This window comes from Elephantulus edwardii, unplaced genomic scaffold (genome assembly GCF_000299155.1).
Source record: "Elephantulus edwardii isolate Elephantulus edwardi_28Jun2011 unplaced genomic scaffold, EleEdw1.0 scaffold00302, whole genome shotgun sequence".
Taxonomy (NCBI): domain Eukaryota; kingdom Metazoa; phylum Chordata; class Mammalia; order Macroscelidea; family Macroscelididae; genus Elephantulus; species Elephantulus edwardii.
The window spans coordinates 717436-742966 of record NW_006400052.1 but is presented as its reverse complement, the minus strand read 5'-3'; the positions used below and the strand labels follow the sequence as shown (position 1 = coordinate 742966).

The 25531-nt window shown below is 45.8% G+C and overlaps 1 protein-coding gene across 1 annotated transcript in view; it reads right to left on the bottom strand.

The window, feature by feature from the left end:
* Positions 1 to 25531, bottom strand: part of SPTBN4 (spectrin, beta, non-erythrocytic 4) — a 132468-nt gene that overhangs the window by 7477 nt on the left and 99460 nt on the right. Inside the window, exons 21-28 of the mRNA XM_006900898.1 lie at positions 11997 to 12221; positions 11186 to 11275; positions 7580 to 7858; positions 7363 to 7493; positions 6356 to 6560; positions 4928 to 5308; positions 3766 to 4010; positions 76 to 214 (exon numbers count right to left, since the gene is read on the bottom strand). Coding sequence (XP_006900960.1) covers positions 76 to 214; positions 3766 to 4010; positions 4928 to 5308; positions 6356 to 6560; positions 7363 to 7493; positions 7580 to 7858; positions 11186 to 11275; positions 11997 to 12221 — 1695 coding nt within the window. The remainder of the gene's footprint in view (positions 1 to 75; positions 215 to 3765; positions 4011 to 4927; positions 5309 to 6355; positions 6561 to 7362; positions 7494 to 7579; positions 7859 to 11185; positions 11276 to 11996; positions 12222 to 25531) is intronic.

Here is a 25531-nt window from a genome sequence, read left to right as displayed (position 1 = left end):
ATAAGGGTGGGGTGCCTCTGGCTTCCCCCTACAAACAGCCTGAGGGGCAGAGGGGGCGCCCCGTACCCTCCCCACCTCATCAGCCATGGCACTCTTGTTGAGCAGCAGGGAGTGGCCCAGCTCCTGGCAGGCAGTCAACTCAGGCATCCGGGCCTCCAGCTCTGTCTTCAGGCCCTGGTGGTAGTTCATGAGCACCTCCACCGACGACACATCCCTATAGTGAGCGGTAGGCAGGACCTCTGAGTCCCTCAGCTCATCCCATATACAACAGCTCCTGATGAGGCTGAGGTCCATACCACACAGGGACACACACACTTTCTATGACCTTCTACAACCAGGTTCTCAGGGCCCAAGGGAGTTCTGCATTAATTCAACCATCTCAACTTTCTAAGATAATGAAACGTCATACCTTTGTGAGACTAACCTCTGTGAATCTGACCTCTACTTCTAACTTCCCGCAGCCAGGATTCTGAGGGTTCATTTGCAAATAGTTCTAATCTCAGCTTGCACTGTCCAACATGGTCGCCCGCTCTAGCCAGAGTGGTAACTCGAGATGTGACTGGTGCAAACTGAGATGTCTTAAATTGTCAAATACACACCATATTTTCAAGAGTGCATACACGTACAACAAAAATACTTATTGTTGTTGTGCACTATCAATTGGAACCAACCCATAGCTGGCCCTCCAGTGGGTTTTCAGAGGCAGTAAATCTCACAGGAGGAGAGTGCCTTTCTTTTCCCCATGAAGCAGTTGCTGAATTTGAACTGCAGACTTTAGGATTGGCAGTGTATTTCCTTACCTCTAAGCCACCAGAACTCCACATGAAAATTTAATATAAAAACCTAAAAAATAATATTAATACTGAGACCATATTTCAAACTATCATCCACAGGGATGCTGTGAGGCAGAATTGACTTGATGACATCCACCTAGAACTACAAAGTGTTGAAAAAATCCTTTCTGGGTAGAGCTGGTTAAAGAATTATTGAAAGTAATTTTATGTGTTTCTCTTTAGGTTCCCCCCCCCTTAGTTTTTCCCCCTTAAGTTCACTTGCAAGCAAATTCATAATTATTTACATGGCTTACAGCTGTGGCTTGCTCACAGGAAAACAGAACCATCCTGTGCTTTCATATGATCATAATAGATTCCAGAAAGTTCTACCAGGGAGGAATTATAATTTTCTAAGATTTAATAAATCCAGAATTATTCCTGAAGTTCTCACCATGTAATCCATTGCAAGCTAAGGCTCCCTGTGTCTAGAAGGATATCCCAATTCTTCTTGTTCCTCCAAACTTGCCTTCTTGAGACTCTCCATCTAGTCAATTCACTTTTGACTCCTCCATTCCCCTCAGCCCCTGAAGCCAATCCATCTTTCAGGTTGAACACATATAGCTTTTTTTTTTTTTTAAAGTCCATCCTGTGAAAGGATAAGGAGCCTGAGATTTGTTTTAAAATCACTCAGTGATATGAGCATGCATACATGAAACTCAATTGGCCAGATGTTGACACATGTTGAAGCCAAAGGCATTACTCTGTTAGCTTTGAAAAATTTCTTGATTAAAATAAAATCAAACTATGCTCATCCAGGTCATTCACAGTGACCCTGGAGCACTTTTCCAAGGCTGTAACTCTTTATGTAGGCCTTCCTTCCCTTCCATCAGGGTCCTGGCCACTACCATCTCTCACCCAAATGGCAGAACAGCCTCTCAGTGGTGTCCCCTGTGTTTGTCCTTGCCTCCAGTCTATTCTTTGGGAGACATATGGAGTGATGGGTTTGTTGGTGTGTTTTTTGGTTTGTTTGTTTGGTTTTTTTTGTGTGTGTGTGTTTTTAAATTATTTTTTTGAGTGACAGTTTTTGAAATGAAAAGACGAATTGCACTGGGACACTCTGCTGTCAGAGCCCTCTCCAAAGTACTGAAGAGTAACGGTATTAAGCCTGGAGACTAAGGTGTGCCTGCTAAAGGCCACGGTCTTTGCAATTACTTGTTATACATCAGACAGCTGGACAATGACTAGGGATGATAGAAGGTGAATTGATGCCTTTGAGCTGTGGTGCTGGAGAAGAGTATTGGATATACCGTGGACTGCTAGGTGGAATCAGTCCTTGGAGAGGGATGTCATTCTTGGGAGAGTGGAGGGACAGAGTAGGAGAGGAAGATCCTCAATGAGATGGATTGATTCAGTGACTGGGGTAATGGGGGTAGGTGTGTCAGAATGAGATTGACACGGGATAGAGCAGGGTATAGGGCTGTTGTATGTAGGGTCGCTATGAGTCACAGGTGACTTGACAATACACAACAACAATGACATCCATCCTATCACACCACTTCCTGCTCTAAACTCTCCTATGGTTCCCATCTTCCTCAGAGAAAAGGCAAACTTCTCACGCTGGTTGCACGTATGGCTTCAGGATCCTGTTTCCTTCTTTGACCCCATTTGCATGTCACCCTTTCCACTCCCCTCCCTCACTCCATTCAGCCACCTTCTCTTCTGCAAACCCAAACAACTACAACAAATCTCAAGGTCTTTGCCTTTCTTTGTCCCTCCACGAAAAAGCCTTTCCCCACAAATTTTCCCTGACTTGCCCTTCATTCAGGTCTCCATTCCACATTCCAAAGAAGCCTGGTCAGCTATGCCCCCTCCTTTCAAGCTTTCTTTTCCCTCAGAGCACACATTCTTTCTCATTGCCATCAAATCGGATCTGACTCACAGCTGACTCTCCCCTGGGTTTCTGAGGTTGTACATCAGAGGGGAGGAGATTGCCCCATTTTGTCACGTGGAGTCACAGGTGGATTAGCAGTACAGCTACGGATAACACCACCAGTGTATGTATTCATGTCTGGAATTATATAGCAACTTATTGTGTGTTCCTATATTTGCATCACCTTCAGAAGATAAGCTGCATGAGGGCAAGGCCACCCAGGAGGCATTCAGTATGCATATTACATATTTTCAATGTAAAGAAATGGAAGTTCAAGGCCCTGGGGTGACACAGTGATGTTCTGTGTCCAGGAGGTGCCCCCTTAGTGGGCAGACAAATCATCAGACTACATCTCTCAGTCACCTTTATCCACCAGTTAGGGCCAGCTGTGAGACAGAATAGGAGGCAATGTTCAGGTTCTAGAACTTTCTATGTGATCCTTCCTGCTCTCTCTTCTCTCTCTCTTTTAATCAATCTGTGGCTAGACACAGAGAGACTCTTGATCAATTCCCAGGGTTGTGACAGAAGGACCTTGGTCCTCATCATAGGACAGCAGGTCCTACATGACCCCTAATATAGCCCCCGCCTTCCCTCACCTTGATTTGTGAGGGAGACAAATCCACTACTCTGTGTCAATTCTGACTCAAAAGTGACCCTACAGGACAGCACAGAACTGCCCATAATATTCCCAAGGCTGTAGTGGAATCAACGTGCTACATTTTTCTACCACATGGCAGCTGATGGATCCCAACCCCTGACAGTTCACAGTTGAGAACTCTAACCACTGTGCCATTCAGGACTTGAGAGGCTGTGCCCTGCTCTGATCTCCAGTGCCCCAATTAAGGAGTCTACAAGCAAAGAGATTCAGGCAATGCCTGGCATGGAGCTGGGGCTCTGCGGCCCAGAGAACTTATTGCCATACAGACCGGCCAACGACATGACTGCCCACAGAGGTGGCCTAGAGGGACTGGCTGTTGTGATTTCCTCTAGCAAAGGGGCTGCTGATGGGCGGGGGGAGGCCACCAGGGGTAAGTGGGAAGCTCGTGGTGGCGTGAGGGGCACCTGGGCTTGTCAGCGGCCCCGATCTGGCTGGCGATGCCGTCCATCCAGGAGAGCAGATCGCGGGCCTGGCTGTGGAAGCGCAGGGCATCGGCTGTGGAGCTGACGTGCAGGCGGGCGTCCTCGCAGGCTGCCAGCAGCTCCTTCCAGCCCTGCAGCACCTCCTGCTCCCGGCTGGCGATGGCCTCGGCGTGCTCGCCTGCGTACACGGTCCGCAGCTGCGCAGCGCCCTCCTGCAGCTGCCGCACCTGAAGGGCGACGCAGGGTCGCAGGGTCGGCGCCCGCCCTCCGCGGGCCTGGGCTCCACCCACCCCTTGCCCACCTGCTGGACGGAACCTGAACCAGAAGATTCGAGAAGCCCTGGCTCCTGGAACCCCACACCCCTGCCTTCAAGCTGCCTTATTCTTTAATTCTTCCGCGTCCGACTTCTTTTACCAAATCCTTTCAATTGGCTTTTAGAAAGGCCCACTACCAGCTACCTGCCCTGTCTGCTATCTCATTTTTCTTTTAAGTTTTTGTTTGTTTTCTTTTGCCTCATTTTTCTTGGATTTCTCTCACATCTATTACCAGGTACCTTTCAGTCTGCTGCCTGAGTCCTGCAAATTTCTGTTTCTATTTTGTCTGCTACCTTACTTCTTTCCAAGTCTGCCTTCATCTGGTTGCAAACTGATTATCTTTCATAAAATTTTGATCCAGTTCCTCAAGTAATTCCTCTGTGTAATAAGAGCTGTAAGAATCGGTAAACTCCTGTTGTTGTGCACCGTCGGGTTGGAACCGACCCATAGCTCATCCTCGAGCAGGTTGCAATTTCTTACCTCGTGAGGCCACTACAACCCATAAACTCCTCGAGGAGCTTTTAAGAAGAACCATCTGAAACTCACTGATAAAAATGTAGATTCTGATTCAATATGTCTAAGCAAATTCTTAGCAGAGGTCAAACCAGAATGAACTTCTTCCAAACCCTGTGTATATCAGACCTACTCTTTAAGCTACTCCACCCTAGTGCCTAATATATTTGCACCAGACAGTTTAATTATTTTTGATCAGCTCATCACATGGTACTCATGTTTCATGGTTTGTAAAAATTGATCCTATTACCTAATTCTCACCTACTTCAATGCTTACATACTGATGCCACCTGTTCTGGGCCCTGCCACCTGCCCACCTGGGACACAAGCAGCTGAAGGTCATGTTCGAAGGCGCGCAGGGTCCGCTGCATGGAGCTGGCACTGGGTCTGGGCTCCGGTGGGGCAGTCAGGCGGGGAAGTCGCCTCCGCTTCTCCTCTATCTGTCCCTGAAGCTCTCGGGCGTCGCTGAAGAACTTATGCAGCTCCCTCGAGGCAGCCAGCAGCTGGGCCCGCGTGCCCATGAGCTCCAACAGCTCTGCCCAGGCTTCATTCAGCCCATCCTTCCACTCAGCCATGGTGGCCGCTGCCGTGTGACCACATTCAATCAGCTCGTCCACCATCTGGTTCACGGCTGCCAGCCGTTCCCGCCCTGCGGTGCCTGTCTCACTGGCAAACTCTGAGAATTTCTCCTGCAGCACCTGCCATTAGGCACAGGGGATAAGGTGACACATATACCAGTCCCTTCAACCCACCACCATGTGGTGTCTAAGAGTAATGCTAACAATAATCACAATAAAAATAACATCTAACACAGTAGTTAATTGTAGCAATGAGCAAGATCAAAAGTCAATATCCTTGCCATTGAGTTGGAATCAACACAGAGTAGGTTGTTTTTTTTGGTTGTTTTTTAAATTACTTTTATTATTTTTGCATGAGTGTACCGTCAAATCAGATCTGACTGGTACAGGAGGAAATTGTCCCTCCTTCCCCGGCAGAGCATATGGTGGATTCGAACCGTGCACCTCTGGGATTGTAGTTGCAGGTCCTTGCCACTAGGCCACCAGAGCTCCCCACAGAGTAGGTTTTTTGAGGTGTAAATCACAAGAGAGGAAATTTCCCATCTTTCCCTGCAGAGCCACTGTGGACTGGAGATCCCAGAGAGGCATGGTGCCTTTGGGCTAGCAGTGAAACTCCCTGTACACTATGCACCATTAGCAATGACAGGGATGATGCAGTTTCTGAGGACATCATGCTTGGTAAAGCAGAGGGACCCTCAAAGGAGTTGGCTGCCACAGTGGGTAAAATAGGCTGGCTCACGCATAGCAGATTTGTGAGGATGGCGTGGGATTGGGTGGTGTTCCATTCTGTATACAGTGTCCCTCTGACTTGGAACTATCTCTACAGCATCTAAAAACAACACCTACTGACAAGTACTTCACCCAGGGATTTCTCAAGCACTTTACATTACCCCCCAGCCCAGCCTACTGCCATTATGTTGATTCCAATGAATAATGACCTTATGGGACAGGGTTGAACTGCTGCAGGATTTCCCAAACTATATTCTTTACAGAAGTAGACTGTCACATCCTTGTCCTATAGAGTATATTAGTTCACTTGTCTCACAAAAGAGCCAAGGAGGTAGGTGCTATTATTATCCCCATATTATGGATGGGGAGACTGAGGCCCAGAGGGCCTTAGTACCATATACAGTGGCTGCTGGCATTGCTGTGACTAAGGACGCTCACCGTAACGTGCTCGAAGTCCTGGCCGAGCTCAGGTGAGCCAGCCACCACCTCCTTCTCAGCGATCCAGTGCTCCAGCTCGTCCACCTGGCGGCTCAGCTGGTATAGCCAGTACTGCTGCTCCAGGCTGACCCTGCGCTCCTCTCCCAGCTCCTTGAGTGCCACATACAGGCGGTCCACCTGGGATTGCCTCCGGCTGATCTGCTCGCTGAGGGGGAAGAGTGGGGCAGGGGGAGACAAGGATAGAGTTTCTGAGACCTCTGGACATGTTCCAATGTGGGGGTCACATCCCTTGATCACCCCTGAACAGAGCCATTTTCCTTTGGGCCTCTGGCCACAGAGCCTTCCAAAAGAATTTGGCTTTCCAAGGCTCAGATCACCAAGGTCTGATGCCCAGGGAAAGCTTAGCTCCCCTAGTTAGATAAGCTCAGTCCCTCACAGACTTCATCTTCCTCCTCCAGGCCATATCCTATCGCCATCCCCACTCTCACACCCCACCCCTTGAGTGACCTGCATGAGGTTCATGCCTTCCCTCCAACCTGGCCCTCCTCTGTGCCCTAGGCCCAGGGCATGGTTCCAGCCTAGATCTATTCTGTGTGCACCTCTCAAATTCTGCTCCTGGTCCAAGCCTCCCAGAGCATCCAGACACCGACCACATATAGTGGTGTTCCCGTACACATCCAGGGCAGTCTAGACTTCTCTGTCCTCCCAGAGAAAGAGGCCCTTTAAACCCTCCTCAGTCCTAGATATTGTCCCCACCCCTGCAGTGTAGGTAGCCCACCTCTCAGGGCTCCTGCTCTCTCCTTTCAAGTAACTTTAGGCAGTGTTCTCCAAGTCTGATCCAGCCCACTTGTCAAAATCTGAGGGCCCTAGCATGGCAGCAGCCACGAGGTCCCATCTCCAGTCCACTGTCTGGTTCAGACCCTGCCCTGGTATTTAATAACATTTCAGCACCTGCTCTACTCTTCCCTAGGCCCCGCCCCTCCTATCTTGCCTCAGGCCCCGCCCACCTGTCCGGGTGTCCCATCTCCAGCAGCGCCCTGCACTGGCGTGACAGCTGTGCGATACTTTCTTCGTAGTTCTCCACACCTTGCTCCAGCTGCAGGTGCTTCTTGAGCAGCTGCAGGGTGCTCTGTTCATCCTGAGGAGGCACACGGCGCCCCGCGATGAGGTGGCAGCCCCGGGATTCGGTGCCCCCAAGCCCCGCAACTCCCAGCCTGGGCGCACCTTGCCCTTGTCCTCACTCATCATGAGCAATTCCTGCTCGCCCAGCCACGCCTCCACCTCTGCCATGTCGAAGTAGTACTGCTCCACCTGGAAGGCGGCGTCCAGGGCTTGCTGCCGCCGCTCCGCCGCCTCCCGCAGGCCTGCCCAGGCGCCCCGCAGCTGCTCCAGGCCACTGCGTACGGCCTCCGCCTCCGGGCTGCGAAGCGACGCCAGCGCTCCCGCTCGCTCCAGCACCTCCTCCAGGCGCGGCCCGTGGGCCTGGATCTCCCGCCGCAGGCCCTGGTAGGGTGGAGGGTGGCTCAGAGGCCCGCCAAAGCCCCTCCTGCCTCTGAGTATGGCCCACAGAGGTTAACAACTACACACAGATGGTCTACCCTGTGCCCCGCACAATGGCACTTTTTGTTGTGACTCACTTGCATCCACGTGTTGCAAGGGGACAAGTGAGGTCTCCAGAGAACAAGGGATGTAGTAAAGGGTGACAGGAACTGAACTGAGAACGCTGGCTCCTAAGACTGCTCTAGACAAAGAGGCTTGGCAAATTTTGTGTGGCCTATTAGTTACAATGTCTACATGGGAGGATCTGGAGGGATAGAATTAAAATATCCCAGCTCTCTGACTCCCTTTCAGCTGGAACATTGTTTAAATACAGTAACCTGCTCCACCAACTTCTAGATGAACTGTGAGATGCCTCTTTAACACACCTCAAGATTTGGACTACTTCTAGAGCTATACACTGTGAGCTGCCAACTGGTAGTTGAAATCCACCTGCCACTTCCAGATAGGGTAGCTAGCTGTTCCCTTTAAGGCCCAGAAACCCAAGAGGATGGTTGCAATGAATCAGAATTGACTTGGTTTATGATTCCAGAGATTCTCTCAACCAGCTCTGTAATTTGGTGAATACTTTATGTAACCATGCTTCCTGAGGCACAGGGCCAGGCCTATCTAGTGCCAGCTAGTTTCCAGGTATGCTTTTATCCAATGTCTCAGTACACATCACACATCCCCAATCAGGAGCCAGATAACCATCAGTAGTATTCTGATATCAATGAGAAAAAAGAGGCACAGAGAAGTTGAGAAGCTAGCCAGTCAGATACCTAGCTGGGGGTTTGTTGTTCTGTACTGAAGAGCTGGAGCCAACCCTAAGCTGACCTTCCAGTGCGCTTTCGGAGGCAGTTAATCACACAGGAGGAGACTGCCTTTGGGATTGTGGTGCAGCTTCTTGCCACTAGGCCACCAGAGCTCCCAACAGGGCGTGTGTGAGATAAATCATGCCCTGCACTCAGAAGCGTGCTGGTACACAGTAAGTGCTCCGACGATACTGCTGCTGTTGTGTGCTGCTGAGCTGACTTCAACTCATAGTGACCCTACAGGACAGAGTGGAACTGTCCCACAGCAATCTCCAGGCAACAGACCTCCAGGTCTTTTATCCTAAAGATTAGTAGTTTCTGGGGTTGAATGGTTAGCAGACAAGTGCTTAATCATTGCATCATCAGATCTTATCTATCAATAGTGGTTATGTGCCTTCCAGTTGGAATAGACTCATGGCTGACCCTCCAGAGGATTTTCAGAAGCTATAAATCGCATGATGGATGTAGAAAAGATTGAGATTGTTAATAATTACAGTTTGCTTAGCTCCATAAACAGCACTTTTGACACCATCAGTCAGGTAATCAAAAGGGGAATTGCATTAGGTAAATCTGTTGTCAGGGACTTTTGTCAGAGTACTGAGAAGCAATGATGTCAGTCTAGAGACTAAGGTGCACCTGATCCAGTCCATGGTCTTCACAATTACTTGCTATTCATCAGAGAGCTGGATAATAACTAAGGATGACAGAAGAAGAACTGATGCCTTTGAGTTGGGGTGCTGGAGAGGAGTCTTGAGCATACCATTGACCACCAAGAAAACAAATAGGTCTGTCTTCTTGGAAGCTAGGATTTTGAAGCTCCATCTCACATACTTTGGGCACGTGGCCAGGAGGCACCTATCCTTGGAGAAGGATAACATGCTCGGAAGGGTGGAGAGAGAGTGCAGGAGAGGAAGACCTCAGATGAGATGGATTGATACAGTAACTAGGGCAAGGGGAGTATGTGTATCAGAGTCTGTGAGACTGGTTCAGGACAGGGCAGGCTTCAGTGCTATTGTATATAGGGGTCTCTATGAGTCACAGATGACTTGATGGCACATAACAACAACAAAGTACACGGGAAGAGATTGCCTGTCTTTCTCCCAAGTTGGTGGACTAGAACTGACTGTTTTTGGGTGGGCAGCACAACTCCTTACCCATTAGGTCACCTGAGCTCCCTCTCATAGTAGCTGCTATTATATTTAACAGCTCTTGGGTGTCCAGCACTCTTACTACATACACAGCAAAATTCCCCTCTTTAAAACATCTTTAACTGTGAAAAATGATGGGCCAGTTCTGTTCTCAACACTGTCACATAAGCTTTTTGAGAACCACTACTCCAGGACACCACTTTTCAACAAGCACATCTCGGATTATTGTGCTTCATTTTATTGTGCTTTGTAGATGAGCCTTTAAAAAAAACACCAAAAACCAAATTGAGAGTTTGTAAAATTCTTTCATTCTTACAAACTGAAGATTTGTGGCAAGTCTGCATGGAGAAAGTCTATTGGCATTGTTTTTCTAGCAGCACATGCTCATTTTGTGTCTTTGTTTCACGTATTTTTTTAATAGCTGCAATATGTCAAATTGTGTTATTTGCACACTTAATAAAAGCCAAGCCCGCTGCCATTGAGTTGTTTCGAGTCATCACAATCCTCCGCTGGATTTTCAAAGCTGGAACTTTTTACCTGAAGAGACTGACCCTCTTGCTCCCTAAGAGCCACTGGTGTATTTGAACCACTGACTTTTTGGTTAGCAGCCAGACACATTACAAACCATGCCATGAGGGCTTCATCACACTTAATCAATGTCACAATGTAAACATAACTATATGTGCTGGAGACCTAAATGAATGTGTGGCTCATTTTACCATGATATCTGCTGTATGGCAGTGGTCCATAATTGAACCTGCAACATCTTTAATGTAAGCTTGTCCTTGTTCAGAGGCCCTGAGGAGTGAGCAGACTCACAGAGATTTCAGGGATGCAGTTGGCTTTATTGGGGCCAGAGTGTCACCTCTAGACTTTGGATCCCTCCATGATTGTCTGTATCCTCTCTTATGGGAATTTTGAGGTTTTGTTAGTTTGGGGTTTTTGTGGTTTGTTTTGTTTTGTTTTCTTGCCCCTTACCTACTTCCCTTATTTCTAGTCACAGAATTCTTTTCTTTTGGAGAAGCCCTAGGCCCACATCTCAGGCACAGTTGTTAAATTAAGGCTGACTCCCTTAATAGATTTTGGGCCAGGCCAATCAGAGCAATAGAAATTCTTGGTGAGTGAGTCGGGCTGAGGACAGAACTAGCAAAAAATGGCATGAGTCTACCCAGATGTAGCTCTACGTACTACTGTCCATGGACAATTTTGTTCGGTTTTTATTTGTTGTTTTATTTCTAAATAACAATCCCTTTTTGAGCAATTAAAGCTGTGTTTTCTCACTTGTATCCTAATGTGTGCCCGCCCCATGCCCCCTTGCTAGTCATGCTCACCTGGTTCTTCTTCATGTGCTGTTGGACAGCCTGCAAGCCATTGCCTCGCTCTGTCTGCATGGCCAGTGGTAGCCGCTCCTGGACCCAGGCCTTGAGAGAATGGGGAGGAGTGTCAGAGGGAACATGACCTCCAGCCTCCTAACTACATGTGAAGCCTGCTTGGCCTTCAGCTTCTTCTGTGTAACTGCTTTCTTACATTTGCACTGAGCCCAGGATCACACCTGCCTCTCAGCTCAGGGGGCTCTGTACTTTTCCTTCAGTCAGATGACATCTCCCAGAGCCCTCCCTGACTGACTTGCAGCTTGGGCGAGTTGCCTGTTTGGCTTTCCGCAGCTGCTCCCTCACCATGCCTAACCAGCCCAGTTGGTTCCGCCAGGAGTCGAGTCTTTTTCCCACTAGACTCCGAACCATTTTCAGGGAGAAGGCAAGAACGCAATGGGCTCGGGACAATCCAGCCAGTGAGAAAGTGAGTGATTGTAAATAAATGAGTGAACATATTAGATAGAAGTGATTGTAATGAATGGATGAATAAGTGAATGAAAAAGTAAGTGAAGGAAGGTATAAAGGGTGAATGATCAATGACTGACGTCACAGACTTATTAACAAGTGGAAATAATTGAGAGCATGACAGTGAATGAATAAAAAGGTGAATCAGTCATTCAATGGGAAGGGATCTGTCAACTACATTGTTGCTGCTGCCTGGTCCTTGTTCTTGGTCTGGCCCCTCCCACGCACCCCCTCCTGTGCCACAAGACACGCCCCCACCAGCCCCGCCCCCACAGCGGCCCCGCCCCGGCCCCAGGGGCCTTACCAGTTCGTCGTCCAGGTCGTGCGCCACCTGGTGCAGCTCCTTGGAGGCGAGCAGCAGGCGGCGGCGCTCCTGTAGCGGTTCGAGCAGGCGCACCAGGCGCTCGCCGACCGCCGTCTGCCGCTCGCCCACCAGCTCCTTGCTCGCAGGCTCGAGCGGCAGCGCTGCAGTCTGCGCCTGTAGCTCTCCCACCTCGCGGTACCACTCCTCCATTTGCGACTCCATGGACTGTGAGGACAGAGGCAGAGTCAAGCGGGTCCTACCGTCCCACCTACCCGCCTGTGGCTCTCTTCTATCCTACGGGACAGCCTTGCTCCATCCCCTCTGAAGCACCATCTTCTTCCTTCAGTGACCCTGCAGCACACTAGCTACTGCCTGCCCCAGAGCCTTTGCCCTTGATGTTCCTTCTGCCCTTGTAAATCAGATTTCAACTCCGTTGTTACTTTTTCAGCTGACGTTTACCTAAGCCCTGACCTAAAATAGTCCATTCATTTATTAATTCTAAGAAGGACTCTCCAACGTTGTCGTTATCGTCTCTGTTTTACAGATGAGGAAACCGAGGCTCAGAGAGGTTAAGCAATTTGTCCAAAGGACCAGCCTATCCAGATATCCAAATAGCATACAAAGCTGCAGTGGCAGAAATGGTTGATGTGCTACCACGATAGAAGAAACATGAAAAAGTGACCCTAAATATGCACGGAAATTATTATAGATGCCATTTCAAAATCCCACGGACAAGATGGATTACTGAGTGAATGGTTGGCTCATAAGAATCAACTGTAGCTTTATATCTCTTTACATGGAAAACAATTCCAGATGGATTAACAACTTCAATGTAATAAATAATCCATAAAGCTCTTGAAAAAAAAATCTTGGATGATAGTTTTTCAATCTAAGCATGTAAACGTAAAAACCATAAATGGAAAAAATTTTATCTCAGAAAAAAATATATAAAATATCCACCAACATTTCATAATGGAGTGGATGGCAAACAGAAAATGTATGTGATGCATATCAAAACAAAGAATTCCTTTCTTTAACAGTCAAATAATTGCTCATTTATTCTGCATCTTTTTTTCCCACAGCATTTGCCACCATCAGACAAACTTGTTTTTATTTGTATGCATTTTGTTGGCTTCTTCCCCACCCACATCTTAAGTTCCTTGAAGTCAGGGTCTGTGTCATATTCACTATTGTATTCTCAATGGTTTAAAACAGTGTCTGCATACAATTAAATTACAATTTGAATCCCTAACTACCTAGAACAGTATCTGCTCATAATTAAATTATGATTTGTTAAATGCATGAGTGAATGCCATTAAGGAAGGAGAAAAAAAAAGATTTTCCCATAGAGAGATGGGCATCAGATGTGAACAGGCAACACACAGAAGCAAAAATAACCACATGAAAAAATGCTCTGATTACTAATCAGGGAGAAAATGCAAATTAACACAAGATAGCTTTTTCTTCATCAGACTGGTAAACATTGAAAAGATTGATAATATCTAGTGTTTGCAAAGATGCAGGGAGTCAGACACACTAAGCCACTGTTGTTGGCTGTAAAAGCTGGGAGATCCTTTCTGGAAGGCAATTTGGCAGGCTGGGTCAAAGTGAAATATGTGTCTTTTTTTTAAAATCCAGAGCTTAACTTCCACTTAAAGCAATGTATCCTAAATACTGGCACATATGCACCTATATACCCATTTAAGGATGTTCATCACAGTGGACTTCATAATAGGAGAGATAGCATCACTACTAACCAGGAGTGAAACAAACTAAAACCTCATTGACACTGAGTCAAAACCAACTCCTAACTGAACACACTGAGTCTCCAAATTTCACAGGAGGAGACTGCCCATCTTTCTTCTGCAGATATGATGGATTCAAACTGCCTGAGAGTTGTCTTTGGCTTAGCAGCCAACTCCCTAAAGGACTATACCACCAGAGCTCCCTAAGAGGGAAATGTTATTGTTAGGTGCCTTTGAGTGGACTTGGTAGTGACTTTATGCACAGCAGGTCTGAACATTGCCTATCTTGCCCCATCGTCATAATCTCAGATATGCTCAAGGCCATTGTTACCATCACTGTATCAATCACAGTGTTACACAAATTTATACCAATATGGACTACTGGCCAAGATTTATGGTTAAGAGAAAAAATCAATTTAGAATCCACATATTTGGATACCTGCTCCTTCTTACTGATATGGTTAGGATTCAAGGACAAAGTAAAAAATAATTGTGCAGAAATGGAAGATGACTACATTAGATCACAAAATGGAGGTGACTTCATAATTACATAATGGTTAAACCACTGAGACTCACGGCCCAGCGAGGTGGACACACAGCCTCACCATCAAAGTCAGCGTGGCTTTTCCCTTGCACCCAGGATCAGTTACTTCTAGTCATTAATGTCCACAGTTTCTGGATAGGAGACTTTTTACTACTGTGGCAAATGTAAAATATCAGTAATGAAATGGACAGTAAGTGAGGTGTCTTAGAGGGTATGCATATAAACATCCCTTAGACTAAACAAAAAATTAGTAACAGGAAGTAACTACTGGAGTGTGTGAGAACTGAGTGAATGGAGAGCATTGAGATGAAACAGATTTTCACTTAGGATTTTTTGAAGTAAATTTTCTGAGATCTGAGCCTTGAAAATGTAATTATTAAAAATTTTTGAAATATATTATAAACTAATAAAACAAAGCATTAAAATATTCATATAGATATAATTGTAAATATATAGAAAAGAGTTGGGAAGGATGTGAACCAAAAGGCATCTGAAGGCCCCTTTGGGGTATAGGAATGGGAGACTGGTCGAATATTAATTTTACTGAAAATGTCTGAGGTTAGTTAGATCTTTTACCAAGATAATATACTTATGTGTTTATTGTGTGATTCCAAACAGATGGAGGAAAAGTTAGTTGAGAGGAAAACAAAATAACAATAATGGAATTAAGTGGTAACAGATTATGGTAAATGACTGCAACCCAACTAATAAGAATGTTTATTACATTCTTCTATACTGACCAACAACCTCCAGTTCTTTTTGGAAACACCCTCAAATCCCACTCTCAAATCCTGAGATTCCTGAGGGTCAGATAAAACCCGGAGTTCCAAAAATGGCCAAGTGACAGCCAATCAGAACACTAAAATCACAGTGGCCACAAGGATTGGGTCAGAGGTAGTCATGTGACTCAAATTGGGCCAGTGAAAACTCATGCTTTTTAAGGGGCTGAATTCCAGGAGTGGTCAAGTGAATAAATTTGAAAAAAACACTACTGCCATCCAGTCAATTCTGACTCTGTGACCTGACAGAACACAGAAGAACTTTCCTTTAAGGTTTTCAAGGCTATAAAATCTTTGTAGAGGCAAAATGCCTCATCTTTCTCCCCCAGGACAACTGATGAATTTAAACTGCTGATCTTTTGGTTAGTAGACCAATGTTTAATCCACTGAGTCATGTGGCTCAGGCCTGGCCAGTGAAAACATCAGATCATTTTGGCTATAGGGCTTGGTGAGAGACGGGTGCCCTATCTATGAAAAGCTTTCCAACTTTTGCTCAAAAAAAGTGTTGTCGCTATGTGCCATTGAGTTGCTTAGTGACCCTATGTACAATAACCCTGAAACCTGCTCTATCCTGTGCCAACCTTATTATCTCTGACACACCTACCCTCATATCCCAGTCACTGAATCAATTAATCTCATTGAGGATCCTCCTCTCTTACACTGTCCCTCTACCCTTCCAACCATGATTTCCTTCTCTAAGGACTGGTCCCTTCTTGCAACATGCCCAAAGTATGTCAGACGAAGCCTCAGAATCCTTGCCTCTAAGGAGCAGCCTGATTTCATCCTCTCTAGGATGAACTTGTTTGTTCTCCTGGCTGTCGATGGTATATTCAATACTCTTCTCCAGTACCACAGCTCAAAGGCATCAATTCTTTTTCTATCATCCCTAGTCATTGTCCAGATTTCTGATGCATAGCAAATATTGCAAAGACTATGGCCTGCATCAGGTGCACCTCAGTCTCCAGAACAACATTGTTGTTGCTCTTCAGTACTCGAGAGAGGTTCCTGACAGTGGACTTTCCCAGTGCAATTTGTCTCTTGATTTCCTGGCTGCTGGAACCAAAAGTGTTGACTGTGGAGCCAAACAAACTAAAGCTGTTAACAATCTCAGTCTCTTCACCATTTATCATGATGCTGCCACTTGGCCCAGTGGTGAGAATCTTTGTTTTCATGATGTTGAGCTTCAGTCCATATTGAAGGCTGCAGTCCTTGACTTTCTGCAGCAAGCGCTTCAGGTCCTCCTCAGTTTCAGCAAGCAGGGTTTTGTCACCTGCATAATGCAGGTTGTTGATGAGTTTTTTCCTCCAAACCTGATGCATGTGCACAAAAATGTAGGAGTTCTAAACTGGTGGGATGTGTGTAGGGCTGGAGCAATGTAGGTCATCTTGACATCACAAAGGAAGAAGTCTTCAGACAAAAAAAAAGCCAACGCAAAGGAAAACAGGCCCTAGAGAGGGAGAGGCAGATTCTCAATGACATAATTTGATCCAGTCATGCCTGAAGCTGCACATCACCTGGACTTTCCAGCTCTGGAAGAGGGGTGTCAAGCACTACAGTCCATACACCCTCTACCCAGTTGCTATTGAGCTGACTCTTGTTCACAGCAGCGCACAGGGGTCAGAGCAGGATTTTTGTCCACAGAGTTTTAGGGACTGACTTTTTTGGAAGTGAGTTAGTTGCCAGGGCTTTCTTCTGTGGTGCCTGTGAGTGGACTTCAACCCTCAACCTTTCAGTTAGCAGCTGAGAATATGAACTGTCTTCACCATGGAGGTGGGGGTACTCTTTATATTCTCTCAACTCAACTCATTGCTGTTGAGCTGGAGCTGTCTCATGACTGACCCTCCAGTGGATTTTCAGAAGATATAAATCGCACAAGGGGAGATTGCCTAATTTATCCCATGGAACAACTGGTGGGTTTGAACCTCTTGCCTTTTGGTTGAGAGCACAACTCTTAACCCTCTAGGCCACCAGAACCTCCTTATATTCTCCATTGTCGTTGTTAGGTACCATCGAGTAGAGACTCTTAGATAGCAACTCTGAACAAAAGATCTGAACTGTGTCCTATCCTGCACCATCTTTATCACCCCCAACACACTTGAGCCCATTTGCCACAGACATTTTATCAATTTATCTCATTGAAGGTCTTCCTCTCCTTCACTGACCCCTCCACCTTCCCAAGCCTGATGTCCCTTTTCAGAAACAGCTTCTCTTAGCAACATGTCCAAGATGTGTGAGATGAAGCTTCATCATCCTCGCCTCCAAGGACCGCTCTGCTTACACTTGGGTCATTAAAATGGGACAAAATCAAAACTTACAAGTCAAAACTAGGTAAGACAGAAATGAGAAAGGCAACATTAAAAGGCAGAGGGGAAGATGAGAGACATTGCAGAAACTTCTTCACTATGAATCTTTTGTCTCCAAAATCACTGTGGAAGTATGCAGAAAAATTAGAATGGCAGAGGATTCATGAAACGCTAAGTAACGTGTGGAATGTCAAGGCTGTATATGCTATCTCCTCATTAAATGATGTTATCCCCTCCACATCATCTCTAGCAAGGGAGCATATGATATGAGATGGAATAATTGCAAAGACTCTTCTACATTTATAAAATGTCACATAATTGCAATACTCAATTTAATCTCTTTTCTGCAAACATGAACAAAGGATATAGAAAAGAAGGCAAATGGCTACTAAAAAGAGAAGGATTTAAAATTCTCATGGAATCCAGACTTTATGGAGTCATGGAGCCTGGATGAACTCTTGAAACAAACAAAAATGCTAGTACTCTTACTACAAAATGTTCATCAATCTCAGCCCTCGGTATGTGCTCAGAAGACATGAAAGGAAATATGCACTGCAGAAAAATGTGGACACAACCACAATGTCCATTGACAGGTGAATTACGGTGTATGTACATAATGGGATACTGCTCAGCTCTAAAGAGAAACAAGTTTGAGGCTGCCACACGATGTCTGAAAACATCATGCTAGGTGAAATAAGTCAGTATGATATTCATATGTAATCATATAACTGTGAGCACTAATGATAAATTAGTGTTCACAACGTATAATTTATATGTAAACAGTAAGTAAATATATAGGGAGCTCTGGTGGCCTAGAGGTAAGAAACTGCTCTGCAGTCCCAAAGGCATGCAGTTCAAATCTACCAGCTGCTCCACAGGAGAAGGATGAGCGATCTTCTCCTATGTGATTGACTGTCTTTGAAAACCCACTAGGATCAGCTATGGGTCTGTTCTGACTCAATGGCACAAAACAACAAGCAAATATTTAGGAACCAAAGATTATTAGCCATTACTAAGGATGGAAGGGAGTGGGATGGGGGAGTTTAGGCTTCAGGGCATTAGGTTGATGTTGCTGCTGGTGGAATAATTTGGAAAATGCAACAAGAGTGGTCACACAACACAAAGAATGTCACCCGTGTCACTGAATTGTACATGTAGAAGTTACTGAGGTGATTGCTGTAGGTTTTATTATTTATGTTTTGACCATAATTTTTAAAAGATGTCCAAAATCCCTCAACATTAAGGAAAGTGAAAATTAAAATAACGAGCACATACATTAAAATAACTACAAGGCAGTATCTTTCACATATCAGATTAGCAGAGATGCAAAAGCTGGTACCACTTGTGGTGGTGAAGCCATGGCAGATGGTCAGGTGCCATGAGGCAGGTGCACTCATTGCCTTTTCAGTGAATTCTTGGCAGAATTCTTCAACTATGTTAATGCATATACTCTTGGCTCAGAAATGATACTTTAAGGATCATTTTCTATGGAAATTTCAGCCCATGTGCCTGGAATGTTTATGACTGCAAGGAGTCCAAAGTTGAGTCAATCAAAGATTATCCAGCCACACCACACAACAATTTAGTGTTTTTTTTTTAAAAAATTTTGTGTGTGTGTATGTACCATCAAATCAGATCTGACTGGTACAGGAGGAGATTGCCCCTCCTTCTCCAGCAGAGCATCTGGTGAATTTGAACCACATACCTCTGGGACTGCAGTGGAGCTTCTTTCCACTAGGCCACCAGAGCTCCCTACCACACAACAATTTAGAAGAAAAAAAATATTTTAGTAGCCATGATTCTGGCTTCAAAGTAAACGCACTGAAGAGATGGGTGGGGGGAGAGGAAAAAAAAAGAAGAAAAAATATATTTGTATTTGTTGACAAGAGAAGGTGTCCATGATATTTTGTTCAGTGAAAAAAAGTCAAGTGTCAGTATCGCATGTATGTCACCTGTGTGGGCACAAAGAGTGCTTCCAGCTCTAGGAAGAGAGACTGTGTGTGAAAAGGAAGACTGTTTACTTTTAGCATGTACTATTTGGACTTCTCACCACCCTAATGCTAGTGTAATACATTTCACATGGGTCTACAATCAAGCCCATGGAAGCAGCAGTTAAGAATTCAAAGGATGTATTGCACTGAGTAAATCTGCTGCAAAGGATTTCTTTAAAAGTCCTAAAGAGCAAGTGTGTCACTTAGAGGACTAAACTGCTGAGCACAGCTGAGTGTTTGCTCCATGCCAAGCAGTGACAAGGGTTAACTTAGTGCTCACAACAATCAATTAGGTTGGGGAAGAAGGAGAACTTGTCGCATACACATCCTGTTGAGCATCAGTAGATGGTCTGTGTATGAATTTGGCCACTGAATTCACCACCACGCTATTTTACTTCTCTGAGCTCTGGTGTCATAATGATAGGCATTCTGCCATCCAAAAGGCAGGCGGTTCAAATAATCCAGCTGCTCTGCATGAGAAAGACGAGCAATCTCCTGTGCAATTTATGGCCTCTGACAACCTGTTGGAGGGTCAGCTATGAGTCGATACTGACTCAATGGCACATAACAACAACAGAGCATTAAACCAAATTTAAACCCACTGCCTTGGAATCAGTGATGACTCATGGTAACCCTCCATCAGTTTCCAGGGTGTAAGTCGGCCTCATGCTTCTCTTGAGGTACTGGTGAATTTGAACTGCCAGCTTTTTGGTTAGCAGCCCAGCATCTAACAGAGTTCCCATCAGGACTCCTTTAGCTTTGCTGATAGATGCTGTCAAGCGATCTCACATACAACAAGACAAACCCTGTCCAATCCGGTGCCACCTTCACAATCTCTGCTGTGGGCATGTTGTCGGGAGAAGCCAGGGCTTGGAAAAAACCATCATGCTACAGAAGGTTGAGGGTGTGAGAAAGAGAAGACCAGGTGGGTCGGCACAGTGACTGGAGCAGTGAGCTTGAGCAAGGCAGAAATTGTGAGGATGATGCAAGAGACGGCAAGGTTGTTCAAAGGGTTGCTGTGAGTCATAGTCCACTTGATTGCACATCACAACAACCACCCACCAGCACATTATCAAGCATGATAACATTAGTAATCTCTTTTAGCTAAAAATTCGTAAATCACATTTAAAAATATTAAACTAGCTTTAAATATGAAAAATAAATCCAAAACAAACTTTACTCCATTGAGTCTGTTTCAAAGACATAGCAATCTTCCATTGGGTTTCTGAGGCTATAAATCTTTATGGGGGAGACCACCTGTATTTCTCTCTTGGAGTGACTGGAGGGTTTGAACTGCTGACTTTTTAGTTAGCAGGCCGAAACATTATGCACTAGGCCACCAAAGCTCCTTAAACATTAAAATTAGGGAGCTCTGGTGGCCTAGTGGTAAGAAGCTGCACTGCAATCCCAGAGGTGCATGGTTCAAATCCACCAGATGCTCTGCTGGAGAAGGAGGGGCAATTTCCTCCTGTATCAGTCAGATCTGATTTGGCAGTACACACACTCAAAATAATAATATTAAAAAATTTAAAAGAAACACAAAAAACAAAACAAAAAAACCATTAAAATTGAGGAGCTATGAGGACTGGATTGATGCTCTAGCATGGATGGCCCTTGGAAATATGGTGTTAAATGAAAGAAGCCTGGCACAAAGATCGCATAGTGAACAATTCCATTTGCAGGAACTGTCCACAGTGGGCAAATCCACAGAGACAGAAAGTAGGTTAGCGGTTGCCAGGAGCTGGTGAAGGGGCTGTGGAGCCAATGACACTGGGTGCTGGTTTCTTCTAGGTGATGAAATCTGGAATTAGAGCCTACTGATGATAATTCACCTTTGTTGATACACTAAAACCAACTAAATTTAAAAGAATGAATTAACTTTGTGAATTAGACTGAATTTAAAAGGATACATTATATGCTGTATGAATTAGATCTCAATCGTTTAAAAAAGACATCAATGCGGGGCAAGACTATTAAAGGAGCAGCACCCTTGGGTCTACATTTAGGGTTCCCACTAACAGTATCTTGGTGACATGGATCCTCAGCTGCCATGGTCCCAGAGTCACCAGGGGAACTTGATCAACTGCATGTTTCCAGCTCCTGCCCCTAAATTGCTGGATCAAAGTCCCTCCAGAAGAGTCACAAGGGATATTTTGAGGATGATGGAAATCCTAAAATAAGATTGTGGGGATAATTACTCTTCATTTTGTCATTGTTATGTGCCATTGAATCTGAGTTGACTCGCAGCTGACCCTCCAGTAGGTTTTCAGAGGCAGTAAATTGCATGAGAGGAGATGGCCCACATCTTCCTTCCAAGGAAAAGCATGTTGGGTTGGCAGTGCAGCTCCTTACCACGAGGCCACCAGTGATAAGCTAACCTTAGCACTGCTGAAGTTTACAGTGTATAAATGCCACCTCAATAATATTTTATCTTTAAAAAATATATGAAAGGAAAAAACAAAAACCAAAGATGCTCACTTCCAAAAAGCCCCTCCACCACACAGTGCACCTTGGGCAGCAGCAGAGCCAGCCCCAGCCCCAGGCAGCCTGGCTGGATTCCAGTCTGATGTACTGTGCTGTTCAATGCCTTCCCATTCTCCCACTGGAAGAACTGAGGCTGAATGGAGCAGTCACTGGCCCAGAGTAGAAAGTTCCACAATAAGGATTTGAACCCAGAACCGTGTGACCACAAGACACGAGCTCTCTGTTATACTTCTCTAGGGGCAGTAATGTTCAGAAGGGTGGGATGGGTGGGGTCCTTGACCCACAAGTACACAGCAGTGGAATGGGTCTCAAGCTTCAGTCTGTGTGGCTGAACCTGGACCCATCAGGCATTAGTGGGGCTGGAAGCAGAAAGGTTCAACAGAGGAGGAGAAGGGGGAAGTGTTGTGTTAGGGGGGGAAAAAATCCTCGCTTTGGGTGGGTGTAGCAGTGGAGGTAGTAAAGGGCCCCCGTTTTTCTCTGGCTGGTCTTCCTCAAATGGCAGTATACCAGCTCCCCCTACACACACACACACACACACACACACACACACCACAGGCCGGAGCAAAGGGCTGAATTAGACCAGCTGGCGAGCACCCTGAGGGCTGGGAAAGGGAGGGGAGCAAGTATCTTGGGATGATACCATCTGGTTCTTTGGTCAAGAAGGTTAGCTGGCTGGGAAGCCCTGGGAAAGGACTCTAGGTAAGATGGCCTGGCTCTGGGCATGGACAGTCCACCACAGTACCTGGGTGGGGTCATGATGGAGGGTAGGAGGGCACTGGTAGGGGAACAGTAGGGGTGAGAGAAGACCTAGAAGAGGGGAGACAGGAATGGTGAACACAAATAGAAAGACAGACAGTGAGAAAGAAGGATGAAGAGAGATTGGACAAAGACTGAGAGAAGCAGACAAAGAGACTGACGTGGACAGAGAGAGAAACAGAGTGAAAGAGACAGAGATGGGGCAGATGGGAGTTAACAGACACTCAGAACAGCGGAGAGGCTCAAAGAGAAGGGAGGAAAGGTTGAGAGGGACTCAGGCAGAGGGGGCAGAGTACTCGGACAGCCAAACCCCACATCCCCCTATAAACTCAGTCAACACCTCCCTCAGCCCAGCCGGGTCTCATTGGTCTGCAGGGTGGGGTTGCCACCCCCTGTCTCCCAGTCCAAAGCCTGGGCTCTCAGAAGGCTCCTTCTGTCCTCAGTGGCCCCTTCAGAAGCCCAGCTGAGTGCCATCTGGGAGTCTGGCCCACCCTGTGGCCTCGAGCTCCCCCTGCTGGGGAGACGATGCAGCATTGTGAGTGTCTGAGCCTCATTGCTTTGTGGCCTCAGGGCAGTTCCCCACCCCCTCTGAGCCTCAGCTTCCCCCTTCATCAGTGAAGACCCTTCCTTATGGTCTCCTCAGCTGGGCTTGGTTAAGTCCTACCAGGTGAGAAGAACACTCTGTATTCTCTGAGTCTGGGCCTTCTAGTCAGAACAAAGGCCCCAAGTCCTCCTTGCAGTAGCCAAAGAGTCAGTATAGGATGCTGAGGTCACGAGTCACCCCCCAAAAAGTGTAAACGCAAAAACTACAGTGAGATCAAGCTTTCCATCCATCAGGCTGGGAAAACTGAAAAGGGATGAGAGGGAAGTGAAACTTGCCTTCCCTGCTGGGGAGAGACCATTAACCAGAAAAAGAAAATTCCAACACGAATTGAAGATAGTTCTTTTACTTGTACTTCATATACCGTAAAGAGTCAGTTTCAACTCCCAGTGCCTCACAGCGTGTCAGAGAACTGTCCTGTACAGGGATTTGGTGGCTGCTGCTTCAGACGCAGATCACTAGATCTGTCTACTAAGGTATCTCCGGGTGCACTAGAACCACCAACCTTTTGATTAGTAGTAAACACCTTAACTGTTTGTACAAAGTAGGGACTCTGGTGTTCTCTATACTCATTCTTTCCCTTTGGTGGGCTCAAATCAGGGCCTTTTGGTTAACAGCCAGTGTTGTTAGCTGTCAGTTGCATATGACTCATAGTGACTCTGTATGACAGCTTGGAAGGCTTCCTGTTCTGGACCATTCTCTCAGTTGCAGTTTAAGCCCATTGTTGAAGCCAGTAGGCCAGCCCATTTCACTGAGGGTCTCCCTCTTCCCACCAACCTTCCACATTATCAAGAATGATGTTTCATGTACCATCCCCCCCCCCAAGTACAAGTTTTTAGATAGCAACAAGGATTGTGAAGAGACAGTGAGGAGATAACTTATAAGTAACTCAAGAAACTCTTGAAACAATATATCCTCAGATTGAAATAAATTTAAATAGATCATTTTTAAAAATAAGTTAGATAATTAAAAAAAACAATTTAAATAAAAATGAACTTAGCCTAGTAAATTAGTTTTTCATGATATGATGTCAGCAATTGGAACCACCCCATAGCTGACCCTCCAGGGTTTTCAGAGACCTTAAGGCACAGAGGAGGAGACTGCTTTTCTTTCCCTTTAAGCTTTCAATGTCCACATGAGGTCATTACTAGTATGATGCTCATATTACTGAATTGGAAACTGAGGCGCAAAGCAATAAGTAACTTTTCAAGGTCACCCAGTTGGTTAAGGTGGGGCTTGAATTCAGGTAGCCTGGTGCCAGTATCTACGTCCTTGACCACGACGCTTTCCACACCCTTGGTGTCAAAAAGTGCATTAACTCTTGGGACTGTACCCACTTCAGGGGAGAGAGATTTTAGAGGAAGAAGCAAAGTTACTTGCCCAACATGATACAGTTGGTGAGCGCCTGAGTCCTGGGCCTATGTCTCTATCCATGTTGCTGAGAAGAATTCATACTCCTGGTCAAACAGTAATTCTAACCGCTGCCATGCATATATGTCTTCCGTTTGCCTCTCCTGACCTCATCGCCAAGCTTCTCTACTGGCTCTTTGCCTGGGGCCTGGAGGGCATGGGATGTTGGTAGTGGGAAAGGGCACAAACAAACCTGTGTAAACTGAATCACGGGGCTCCTCTCTTCTCCAGCTCCCAGGTGAGTGAAGCCAGCACTGGATACCTAACTGGTAGAGTTTGTTGCAAAATGGGGGAACTCAGGAGGCAGAGTATTAGGCTACTAACCTAACGGTCAATGTTTGAGTCTGCTACCTGCTCCTTGGGAGAAAGATGGGTAGTATCCTCCTGATACGAACAGCGGCTTTGTGTGTTTCCTGCAGTAAAATGGTATTCTTGGGTGATGCGTGTAGTAGTGTCATCACGAGACAGAGTTCAATGAGTGCAGGGTGGGGACCCTCCTCAAAATGTTACTGAGAATTTTATCACAGATTGAACTCATCTTTGGGAGAAAAGACCCAGTTGTGGGCTCCCATAAAGATTTCAGGCTAAGAAATTCTACTGGGCAGTTGATTTTGTCCTAAATGACTACCATGAGTCAGAATCTACTTGATGGCACATATCAGCACCAAAGCTGGACTCAAACCTAGGCTCTGCATTACACTATAGTGCCTAAACAACAACACCACAAATACAAATTTAGGGAATAAGATTATTTTCTAGCCGTAAGCTTAAAAGATTATAATGTTAAAAATTATTTGTTATACATTTGCTTAAATTTTTCCCTCCTGAGAAAACTGTTTAAAAGAGATATATAACTAGGTATTTCTGTCATCACAGGAGACTAGAGCGAGGGCTACATGGTGGAGGGGACCTGGGGGAGGGT